The 12,093-nt window shown below is 47.4% G+C and overlaps 1 protein-coding gene across 6 annotated transcripts in view; it reads right to left on the minus strand.

The window, feature by feature from the left end:
- PIP5K1B (phosphatidylinositol-4-phosphate 5-kinase type 1 beta) overlaps positions 1-12,093 on the minus strand; it is a 290,962-nt gene that overhangs the window by 140,457 nt on the left and 138,412 nt on the right. Inside the window, exon 1 of one of the 6 annotated variants that reach the window (XM_032306738.1) lies at positions 4,448-4,669. The exons of the other annotated variants lie outside the window; for them this stretch is intronic. Within the exon in view, the coding sequence (XP_032162629.1) occupies positions 4,448-4,654 (207 nt within the window). The 5' untranslated portion in view covers positions 4,655-4,669. Of the gene's footprint in view, positions 1-4,447; positions 4,670-12,093 lie in introns of those variants that run through there. 6 annotated transcript variants of the gene reach the window in all.

The raw sequence follows: 12,093 nt of genomic DNA on the forward strand, positions 1-12,093 counted from the left end.
TACATTTAAAGAGATGAATTTAAATATCTACATATATACACATACACTCATGGTTGGAATCTGCTCATTCTTTAAATCTCATTTTGTTCAGGTCAAGGTCTCACTGCTAGAAACCTATGTAACTGCTACACTCTCATGAAACGTAATCAAAATCAACTTTATTTTTGTCTCCCATTGTCTCTCTAAATTTATTCTGGGGCTAGATCTTCCCCTGACCTAGGAGGAAATTTAGGGCAGATCTAGGACCCTTCTAGGGACTCCCAGAATCAAAGGTCCTCTGTTTCACAGTGCACCTTCTTCTTGTTCTTTTTTTTTTTTTTTTAAAGATTTTATTTATTTGACAGAGATCACAAGTAGGCGGAGAGGCAGGGAGAGAGAGAGAGAGAGAGGAGGAAGCAGGCTCCCCGCAGAGCAGAGAGCCCGATGTGGGGCTCGATCCCAGGACCCCAGGATCATGACCTGAGCTGAAGACAGAGGCCTTAACCCACGGAGCCACCCAGGCTCCCCTCACAGTGCACCTTCTAACCACTGTTCTCTCCGTGCAGTCTCTGTTTACATGGCAGCAAGACACGGTGACTCCCTTCTCCCAGTAGGTGTGGTTTTATAAATGACTTTTGCGGTATTCTGTTACTTTCCTGTTGGAAACCACTTTTCTGATATAATTTCTGCAGCCTTCTACATTTTTGAGAATAAGAACACTGGAGATATTGACTAAGAATAATCACGTCCTCCCCTGTGCCTACACAGACCTTCCAGGTGGTAAAATGACCTCTTAACAAGGTCATTTTGACATAGTGGGCACTAAGCAACCTTGTCAGATGCCCAAGGCAGATTCGTTTTGTATTTAATTTTCTATTATTACTAAGCAGCCTTTTAACAGAATCCGTGTGTATCCATGGGTCGGGAGGAAGGTTTGATTCTCGAAATGTGATGGAAAAGGCAAGGTGTTTCATGTTCCATGGTTTCTTTCAAATGATCTCTACCTTATTTATATGGTTGGCAGTGAAGCATTCTCTCGTTGGAATGGAAAAGCATATTAAGCAAACACTTCTCATCAACAGAAAAATAGTGTACTCTTAAGGTATTCAGCAGTGGTAAATTACAAGCACTTAATTGCCCTTAAAGAGATATGCCACTAACTGCAGATGAAATTTCTGATTTAGCAGAGAACAGCATTATGAATGCTGCCGAAGTAATCCTTCCAAAATATTACAGTGGACACTGAGATATTCATCGTCAGTGTGACCCAGGAGCATGACCTTAACATATATACACACTATGGAACAAAGTTTCATTTGTTTGTAAATTCGAATAAAAATATTATTGGGGCGCCTGGGTGGCTCAGTCGGTTAAGCAGCCAGCGCCCGATTTCAGCTGAGATGGTGACCTGAGGGTCGTGAGATCGAGCCCCGTGTTAGGCTCTGTGCTCAGCAGGGAAACCGCTTTTTCTCTTCCTCTGCCCCTCCCCTGCTTTTGTGCTCTCCCTAAAATAAATAAATAAACGAATTTTTAAAGATATATTTATTTGATACAAATACATGTTTTGACTCAAAAGCTAGAAATAAAAAGGGATTCATTTCTCACCTGCCTGGAACCAACAGAAACCAAGTTCCACCCGGTCTTAGAGGATTCTGATTCCTGTGAGGGAGCTGTTGATTTTAAAGGTGAAATGCTACATCGGTGCCCAGCCCTGCTTTGAGGGGAACAGCACAGAGCTAATGGAAGGTGACATTAATTGTCTGCAGTACCTATCTGCCCTTCTTACTGAGCAGCTGTTCTCAATGAGGGTTGATTTTGTCCCTTACAGGACATCTGCCACTATCCAGAGACAACTTTGGCGGTTATAACTGGGGAGGGCCACTGACATCTTTTGGACAGAAGCCAGGGATGCTGCTAATACCCTACAATGCACAGCAAAGCCCATCAACAAAGAATCATCCATCCCCAAACATCAACAGTGCCTGATGTTAAGAAACCCTATGACACATTAATAGACACTTTAGCTGGGTACTTTGCCTGCTTCTCTTGCAGCTAAGTATAGTCACGTGACCAATTTAAGGCCCATGTGCTGTGCAAGGAAATGATGGGTCCAGCTCCCAGGTCATGGGGTTAAGAGGAAGGAGAGTGCCCTCTGGGGATGTGCTGGCTGGAGATGAAGGAGCCCTCCTGGATCCCATCTAGAAGCTGAAGGTTGAGGACGACAGCAAAACAAGACAGAAACCGGGACCCCCGATGACTTCGCAGAGCAAGTCAATCACCCTCTATTGCTACGCGTGTGTGAAGCACACTTCGCCATACTGGAAGCTACAGTTACCACAGTTCTTGCTTTGGTCCATCATTGAACTTGCGTTCCCAGTGCCTGTGAACTCAGGAGCAAATATTCTTTACCTGAAAAGTAATACAGACTCCAAAAGGTCTCAAAGTGAAAGAGAAATGTCTACATAGCACCGCTGAATTAAAAAGAAACTGTAACCCATGCCCATTGAGAACAAGTCAAATAACAACTACAGAAAGTAAAACAGGGAGCCTGTGACCCCGAGGCCGAGGGGCCAACCATGGCCAAAAACTTTGCCCAGATCATCGGGATATGGGTGTTCAGGTGATGGGCACTCTGCCTGGGTCCTGTGAGAGGAGATTACAGAACTACAAGGTGAAGGGTAACTCTGAAGATGGCTTCTTCTACCTGTGGTCAAAGGTGGTCCACGACAGGGAGCTCCTGCGGAGGAGCTCAGAATCCAGGCCCAGGATGAGAGAGAGAGGAGGAGCACAGAGAAGTCAGCGGATGCCCCAAAATGTGATGGGTCAGCTCCTCCCACCACACCCCACCTGCCACCTCCAATGTATAGCTTGGTAATACATGTCTTTTCTGCATTTTGCTCTTTAAAAAAAAAAATACATGTCTTTTCTGCATTTTGATTGGGATGGCATTGAAAGTATAGATTGCTCTGGGCAGCAGAGACGTTCAAAATCCTAGAGGAGAACATAGGCAGTAACCCCTTCGACATCAGCCACAGCAACTTCTTTCAAGACATGTCTCCAAAGGCAAGGGAAACAAAAGCAAAAATGAACTTCTGGGACTTCATCAAGATCTGCACAGCAAAGGAAACAGTCAACAAAACAAAGAGGCAACCCACGGAATGGGAGAAGATATTCGCAAATGACGAAGGGCTGATATCCAAGATCTATAAAGAACTCCTCAAACTCAACACCCAAAAAACAGACAATCATGTCAAAAAATGGGCAGAAGACATGAAAAGACACTTCTCCAAAGAAGACATACAAATGGCTGACAGACACATGAAAAAATGTCCATCATCATCGGCCATCAGGGAGATTCGAATCAAAACCACATTGAGATACCACCTGACGCCAGTTAGAATGGTCAAAATTAACAAGACAGTAAACAACATGTGTTGGAGAGGATGTGGAGAAAGGGGAACCCTCTTACACTGTTGGTGGGAATGTAAGCTGATGCAGCCTCTTTGGAAAATAGTGTGGAGATTCCTTAAGAAATTAAAAATAGAGCTTCCCTATGACCCTGCAATTGCACTACTGGTATTTACCCTGAAGATACAGATATAGTGAAAAGAAGGGCCATCACAGTGAGGAAGTGACAAAGCTGGCCCTTATAGGCAAGTCCATGTTCACAACTGTCATAGCCAATGTCATCACTGGACACAGCAATACACAGACGCCAACTCTGCCAGTTGATTTAGCACAGGCCCCGCTTAAATTCTGTGGCTGGTATAACTACCACAGAATTCACTTGGCTTCATGGGACTATTCGCAGCCCAAACCAAGCCAACTTCTATTCCTTTGTGTTCTCCATTGACCGGCAAACCCATGGTTTGCCCAGAGGTGTGGAAGTGGGTCAGGGCCAAGCCTCACCCCTAGAGAGTCCCCGGCAGATATTTTTAGAGAACCCCACCAGGTCAGATGCACAGAAACACGTAGCTTGGCAGCTGAGAGGCATCCCAGGTGGGGCCAGAGTGGAAGGGTTTCAGTACAATGTCGCCATTTTGGAATCTTTACAAAAGGCATGAGCATTTAGGCTGGTCTACTGGCTTTAGCTACGACAGGTGCAGCACAGGCAACCAAGCCCTCCCCACCAGAGGACCCACCAAAGGACACCCTTCAGTGTTGTCGCTCTCTTAACCATCCTTGGTGGACTTACATTATTCCCACCTATTTGAGAAGCCACTACCCCTGGCCCTGCCCCTGGCCTCCTGTCCCCCCAAAGCTCTTGCTGCGTAAGAAGACAGATGGACAGACAGACAGGCGCGCGCACACACACACATACAGACACAGAGCTGTTGTTGCTATTTTAAGGATTGGGGGGAGGGCTACTTAAAACTCCTTCAAGGAAGCTAAAGGCTTGTAGGAGAACTCACTGTACTTCCGCAAACCCAGGCCGCAAATAAGATCTTATCTCTCTTTCATGACCTACACCAAGACCTCGCCGAACTTTCCTCTTCCCTCCATTCGGCGACCTCTGCAGTTCTAGAAAGAAGATTGTATTTAGCTGAGGAGGAGAAATTACCCAGTGCCCGGCTCTGACAGTGTGGGCAGAACCCTTGGTTACTATTCTGCGGTTAATTAATTCCGACGTGCATTCTTTGACGTCGTAACACAGGAGGGCTTGACGGCTACCCATTTGCCCCCGTAAGAAGAAACAAAGCCAGAAATGAAACTTCTTACGGGGGCAGGGATCCCTGCATTTATTTATTTATTTTCCCCATGTGTGTTAAGATTTTTAAGGGTCCCTTCACTTTTTAAAATAGCGAAGTTTCTTAATCTTTGAAAAAAAATAGATAAATGTGGGAAATGACTAATGTTACAGAAGCAGGCCTAAAAGAAAGAAAACTAGCTTGCTTTCTCCCTTCAAGGGTCCCTCACTTTGGTTTTTCTTCTTCGTAGTTTAACTTTCAAGATAAACTCTGTACATGGGCCAGGGGGAATTTTTTAAGTACACACATCTCCCGTCTATCCTGTAACAGATGACAGCATAATCTATACAGAACAGAGATCCTACACGTGTCAGAGGAATCAACAACATCTATGAAAGACAGATACATACATGCATATAAATTTGTATAGGAATAAATAATATTTATGTAACAGGCAAAGCTCAGGGATCTAAGATATGGAAGGGAGAAAGGGGAAGGCTGTGATGGCTACATGTGACAGAACCCTGCAGACAACGGAAGTCATTTTACAACCCAAAACTACAGTGATTTCTCCAGACAGACAATGAAAAGCATCATTTGCTAGCGACGTGTTGTTTGCCAATCTTCAACCGCTTTTCTCCATGCAGGCCCTAAACGCGTCTCGCAGGCTAGAACATGGTGACGGATGCTGGTAAAAGGATTTAAAAAAAGGGGGGGAGGAATCTCTCTTTAAATTCCTATCCTCAAGCTGTCCCCTCCAAGTGGCAAGTGAAGCCATCCCTCTTTTCACAATTAACGTCTGTGAAATGCTCATCACGGTAATTATTAACCGTATTATTACTACTGGCTCAGTAGTTCTGCCCTTATTTCTGGAAAGCCATAGAAAAACAACATCAAGAGAATTTGAAACAAAAAGATCTGAAATGTGAATGCCAGTATTTATCTGAAGGGGTTTTACAATTTGGAATTGAGGTCTTTCCTTAATACTGAAAGATTGGTTTTTAGTATTTAACGCTTCTAATATGGTAATTTCTTCGGTGAGCTACAGTTCTGTAATACTGCCTTAAATTCGGCGGTAACTGTTTAAAGAGCTTATCATGTGCCACGTCAAGTTATCTGTGGCGCTGATTTCTCACCTTAACACCATTACCTCCATTTTACAGAAGAATAAAGTTCAGAAAGATTATACATCTGAAAGGTAAATCCTATATTATTTTTCACAGGAAGACTCTACACTAAAAGTATCCTACGGACTGAGGCATCAGAGGCTACTTACGTATTTTTCAAGAATCTCCATTACCAGGTTGAAGCACTGACATTAGGGAATCATTTTAAATACGATGTTCACTTTCAAGTCTGGATTAAGCACTCTTTGCCCACATAGCCTCTGTGCTTCAACACCCAGGAGGACCTCAAGAGGTGATTTCCTCTCTCCACGCTCTCTCGGAACCATGGAATGTGGTTTCTAAAACCCCGCACCTCAGAACCCTGTGTATCGGGAAAACCACCCCAGAAACCCCAGCCCCGTGAGGTGCGTGGGAATCTCGCACGTGCCTGCGGCCCCCCCACCCCACACCCGACGGCTGTTCTGCCCCAGCCTGCACCTCTTCACAGTGGCCTTTCAGATCACTGTGCTTTCTCTGCATCGGCCCTTCTGCCAGGAAAGCTCCTTAGGTCTTTGGGATAGAAGCACTCTCAGAACCCAGCTGGACATCCAGCTCTAAATGGGGACAGAAGAGTCCCTGGCCAGGGAGTTGCAGGTCCCCGAGGTGAAGTGATGGGTTTGCGGGGGTCGGGGCAGTGCCGGCAGGACCTCCCCCAGCATCCCGGAGGGGCCCTGCCGGCCTCACCTGCTTCTGCATTCACTGCAGCCCTGCAGCCCGGACAAGCTTCTCCCAGATTCACTGTCCCACCATCTCACGGCCTGGGGCTCCCTCCTCTCGCCACTAGTGCTGGAGGCTGGGGCTGCGGGACAGGGGACCTGGCCGGACACCCGTGAAAAGACACTTAGCTGGAGCGCTTAGCTCTGCCACCAACCAGCTTTCTGACGAACGGTAGAAAAGGACCTGAAAAAGCATTAGAAGACAACGACTTTTGTCCTGATTTCCTCAGGCCTGCCGTGGTATTTGGCAAACACAGACAGACATCTGGCATCAGGAAGGAGGCAGAAAAATCTAAGTCTGGGGTCCCTTCTGCTGTCAAGGGGCTGTGAGGAAGCTACTTCGAGAAAGCTCCATGGCATCGCCGGGTCTCCGTCCCCTCCTCTACAAATGAAGGCATTTGACTAGATGATTGCCAAGATTTCTTCCATGTGTAAAATTCTGTAAGTCAGACTTTCTAAGCTATCTTCCCGTACACATGGTCACCAAGCAGAAGTCACTTGCGTGGTAAAGTTTAACCTATTTCATTCCAACATGATCTCTGTTTTTGTTTTTGTTTTTTTCCCAGTTACAGTGGCTCCATGAAAAAGCACACGCAAAAGTAACTGCGTTTTGCCTGCTTTGGATTACAACTCTGAGAGTAAGACTGATACTGAGAAATGTGAACCATCATTTCTCACAAGGGAAGCAAGCAGAAGCAACCTTTGATTCACCCACATGCAATTTCCAGACACGCCAGCTGGGTAGCAACCAGAGGCCTGCTTATGTCTGCCTCGTCCCTTTCTCTTGAACTTTTGCGAGAACCCGATGAAGCTGATTCTGATGTTATCTGTGGTCAAAAGCGCTGGTGTCAGAGATACCCACTGACAAGTACCTAGTTGAGGATTCTTCCCATCAGAGCTCACCACCAGCCTCTGACCCCTTTCCGGACTGTCAGAGGATGGGACTATTCTTAGCCACTTTCTTCCAACCTCTGGACTTGACGCCAACACACGAGTCTTCCGGTGGCCCAGCCCGGCATGCGCCCGTGATGGCCCCCACTGGTAACTGACCAGCCCGGACAGAACAAGTGGAAGTGCCTGACCCACAGGCCATTGCTCAATGGAAGGGTGCTTCCTTCCCCCTTCCTAGTAACAGTTAGAGGAAACTGGGGTAGGTCCTGCTGCCCTTACCCCACACTCTCCGGTGACATCATCGTGTCTACCAACGAACTGCCTGCCTTGCTCCGTACTTAACTTGGTATTGGCTGAACGACTGAGCAGAAGACAGTGGATGGGTACAGACCATCCCAACACTGAGATTCTATGAGGCTTTGGAGGGATCACCTCTGAGCTGATGGGTACCCCTCTAGAGGCCCTGCAGCAGCCAACTTTCAGGGTACCTGTAAGCAAATTTCTAGAAATGTCTGTCGTGTGTTCTCTTACAAGTTCCATGGTTCCATGAGTCCCTGTAGAAAAAAGGCCTGGGTGATTCCTGACCTTTTCTCTGCCTCTTCCGATCCACACCTCCAGCCTCTGTTCTTTCAGGACTACTACGACAGGGTCTGTCCCTGGGCACCACCACTTCACCTCTCTCCCAGCACCAGTATCTTTGGTTTTGTTTTTTCCTAAATTCGATCAGCCGACACATAGTACAACATTAGTTTCAGATGCAGTGGTTAGTAATTCATCAGCTGCATATGACACCCCGCGCTCATCACATCACGTGCCTCCTTAACGCCCATCACCCAGTTACCCCGTCCCCCCAACCCATCTTCCCTCCAGCAACTGTTTGTTTCCTATAGTTATGAGTCTTTCATGGTGTTTCTCCTTCTCTGATTTCTTCCCCTTTAGTTTTCCCTCCCTTCCCCTATGATCCTCTGTGCTGTTTTTATATTCCAAATGAGTAAACTCTATGATAATTGTCTTTGTCTGACTTATTTCGCTCAGCACAGTACCAGTTCCATCCACATCAGTGGAAGTGGTGGGTATTCACTCCTTCTGATGGCTGAGGACTATTCCATTGTACACACATGTACAATGGACTACATGGACCACATCTTCTTCATCCATTCATCTGTCAATGGACAGCCTGGCTCTCTCCACAGTTTGGCTACGGTGGTCACTGCTGCTGTGAACGCCGGGGGACAGGTGACCCCTTGGATCACGCTTTGTATCTTTAGGGTAAATACCTAGTGGTCCCAGCACTGGTATCCGATAGCACTTGGCTTTAGGCCACTGGAGGGTTGACTAGAAGAAGCCTGGCTTGTGAAACAGACGTATGTGGTACAGTGTATGGCTTGTGGGAAATTTCTCCAGTCTGTCTGGGTAAACAAATAGCCTTTCCCAGAGGGCACTGTCTCACGGTGACCTGAAGTGAGTGAAAGCAGTCCAGGCTCTTCCATCAACCACCACAGACTAGGGCCACCGGACGGACAGGCAGGTGCGGTCCTGGTGCCCCGCCCCACAGCTGCTCAGGTTTCCAGGTTTCCGTGGAGAAGGGGGTGTTATTTTCAGGGGAGGGAAACCATCTGCCGTCAGGCCCACAACATATGCATTTATTGGAAATACCTTTGTCTCTCTCCCATGATTTAATTTGTTTGGAATTTAACCACCTGACAATAGGGAAAAACCCCAAACAATATGGAAATTTTCTTTCATAGATTGAAAAAGGAACAAGGAAATGCTAATCATTCTCACTACGCTGACTCTGTGAGTAGAACGCAGTACACTGGCAGGGATCTAGCAGCCCCTAGCCTTCCCACCCTGGCCCCTCTTCGTTTTCAAGTATTTGCGGCCATAAGGGCCTTTGCCATGATTTGACCACACTGGGGCCCACTTCCTCACCCACCACTGGGTTCCCTGAATGGGGCTGTTTTGGTCCAGCTTTGTCTTGACATTCATAAGCGTCTCCTGTAATTCTGTGTTTGGTTATGCAAACTCTAGCATGACCCCAAAGAGAAACACAGCCCCCGAATCCTCAACCACAGAATCCACACATGCCAAAGGTAGAGGGAAGCTGGTTTTTAAATTCCCATCACTGAGAACAGAAGCTTGAGAGACGGGGCAATTCTGCAACTGTGGGGCCAACTGATGCCCTTAGCCCAGTGGACTACGGAAGTGTCCCCAGGCCACATACTCTTCTGAGAAGTTTACTCCACAAGCTGAGCAGTTTCTAAATTAATCAACTCCCTAGCCAAGTAACAGATAAGTCATAGACTCCCTTAGGCCATGGTTTCTCAACCTTGGCACCAACTGACATTTCATTTATTTAAGGATTTTATTTATTTATTTGACACAAAACCAAGAGAGCACAAGTGGGGTGGGAGGGGCAGAGGGAGAGGAAGAAGCAGGCTCCCCATTGAGCATGGAGCCCCAGGAGGGGGTCGATCCCAGGACCCTCAGATCATGACCTGAGCCGAAGTCGGATGGCTTCACCAAGGCCACCCAGGTACCCCACCACGGACATCTGAGGCTGGATAAGTCTTTGCTTTGTACATGGGAAGCTGTCCTGGGCCTTGTGTGATGTTTAGCAGCATCGATGGCCTCCACCCACCAAATACCACTAGCATCACTTTTTCCAAATAGGTAATCAAAAGTATGTCCATACTGCCTGCTCCCTAAATGCTGAGAGGGTGGGGCCGGGAGCCACATTAGCCCTGGTTGGAAACCCCAACTTCATCGAAGTACAAAACCCTCATCAAATGCACCAACATAAATCACCCTTATGTACGGTGAATGTGTGTTGCTGCGGATATGCTATTCATGTCCTTGGGATGCTCTGTGTTTTAGGTTGATCAAGAACTGTGCCTTAAAACTTCACAGTTTTAACTCACATTTTGTTTCATCAAGACAAGTGCAAAACACTAGTACAGAAGTGATTTAAAAATGAAAAAACAAGGGGTGTTTGGGTGGCTCAGGCGGTTAAGTGACCGACTCTTTATTTCAGCTCAGGTCACTATCTCAGGGTCCTGAGACCGAGCCCTGCATCAGGCTCCGCACTGAGCACAGACTCCGCTTGTCCCTTTCCCTCTGTTCCACCCCCCCCCCCCCCGCCCCGAGTCTCTCTCTCTCTCTCTCTAAAATAAGTAAAATGAAAAAAAATGAAAAAACAACAATTAAAAAAAAGTGATGACGGAGAACCAGGACAGGAAGATGTACTCTGTTCACCCTCGTCCTGATCCTGGTCCTCAGAAAGGCAGCTGGTGTCGCGTGTGTACACACACGCCTGTCCACGTCTCTGCCTTCCACGTGGCCGTGCCCACGTCCTCACAAACCCAGGGGCTACACAGCAGATGACATTCTGGTTCTCAGGGGCCGACCACACAGTTGTGTGCTTTAGTCCCCTGCGCCTGAGAAATGCCCAAGTGGAAACTGACACAAAGGGCATCTCTGGGGGCAGGTGGCTTGGTCTGGCCACCCTGCGCAGCTGTCCAAGGCGCCACAGAAGAGTGCAGCGCACAGACAAGGGCTGAGGACCCAGATCCCTGCAGCCGGGGGCTCCAACTCTGCTTCTCGCGCTCAGCACGCGCTTGGCCGCCGATGCAAGTATTTGCGCTTCTATTTCCTTATATGTTAATGAACAGTTTTCTCAGAGGCATTTCCAACTCTCACAGGCTAAGCTTCTAAGAATATAATGTAGACAAATGTCACTTCCACCCACCCCACAATCCTTCTCTTTTCTAAATTAATCGTTTCTGCTATTTCCACCGTGATGGGGACAGTTCTCAATTCAACAGCGGCTGCGAAAACGCGCAGGACGCCCACCCAACTTTCAAGAAAAAGGAGGGATCCTGTCCTCGGAGGGGAGGATCTAACTCCGATCTCCTGCCCTGGACGAAATCCCTGAGAATCGCTCAGGTGCCATTTCCAAAGAAATATGGGAAAGATCCGTTCAAGTTTATCCAAACTGTGTGCCGGAAAATTACCGGTCCTGTGGTGCGTATGAAGTCACCGGCCTATTTTGAGCCCTTGGTCCCAACCTAGAGATCACTCGACTCTCTGCCCCATGTAGAGACTTTCCATCTATCATTTCCATCTCCTGGACATGCTTCATGAACATGACCTGCTTCTGTAAACACCGAAGACACAACATGGCCAACGGTCCTGTGGGAGGTGCCTAATAGTCCAGCCAAAGGACAGAATCTCCGGCAGTGAGCTCAGAACTGGATTTTAAAAACTGGGTTCACATTGTAGGAGAAGCATGAGCCGTACCTGCTTTCCCAGCACATGGGACAGCCCCTGAAGCCTGGTTGCATGCTTCCACCTTGTAAAATAATGTCTTTTCTGTGTAGGTTTATTACAGGGAGATGCAGGTCCTGGAGGTGTGATGGTCACACTTACGGATTCAAAGCAGGGGTGAAACAGACCAGGGAGGGAAAGAGAGGAGGAGGAAGAGAAGGAAGTCCAGCCACGAGACGGTCTCCACGCCTCAGGAGTTCAATCAGTGTCTGAGCATCTCAGACGGACGGGATGCTCTAGAGGGACAAAGTGCTCTAAGTGCACGGGGGTGGACACTGGTTAAATTAAACCATAGTGGGCAGAACAATGGTCTCCAAATATGTTCAT

The sequence above is a fragment of the Mustela erminea genome, chromosome 12 (genome assembly GCF_009829155.1).
Source record: "Mustela erminea isolate mMusErm1 chromosome 12, mMusErm1.Pri, whole genome shotgun sequence".
Lineage (NCBI taxonomy): Eukaryota > Metazoa > Chordata > Mammalia > Carnivora > Mustelidae > Mustela > Mustela erminea.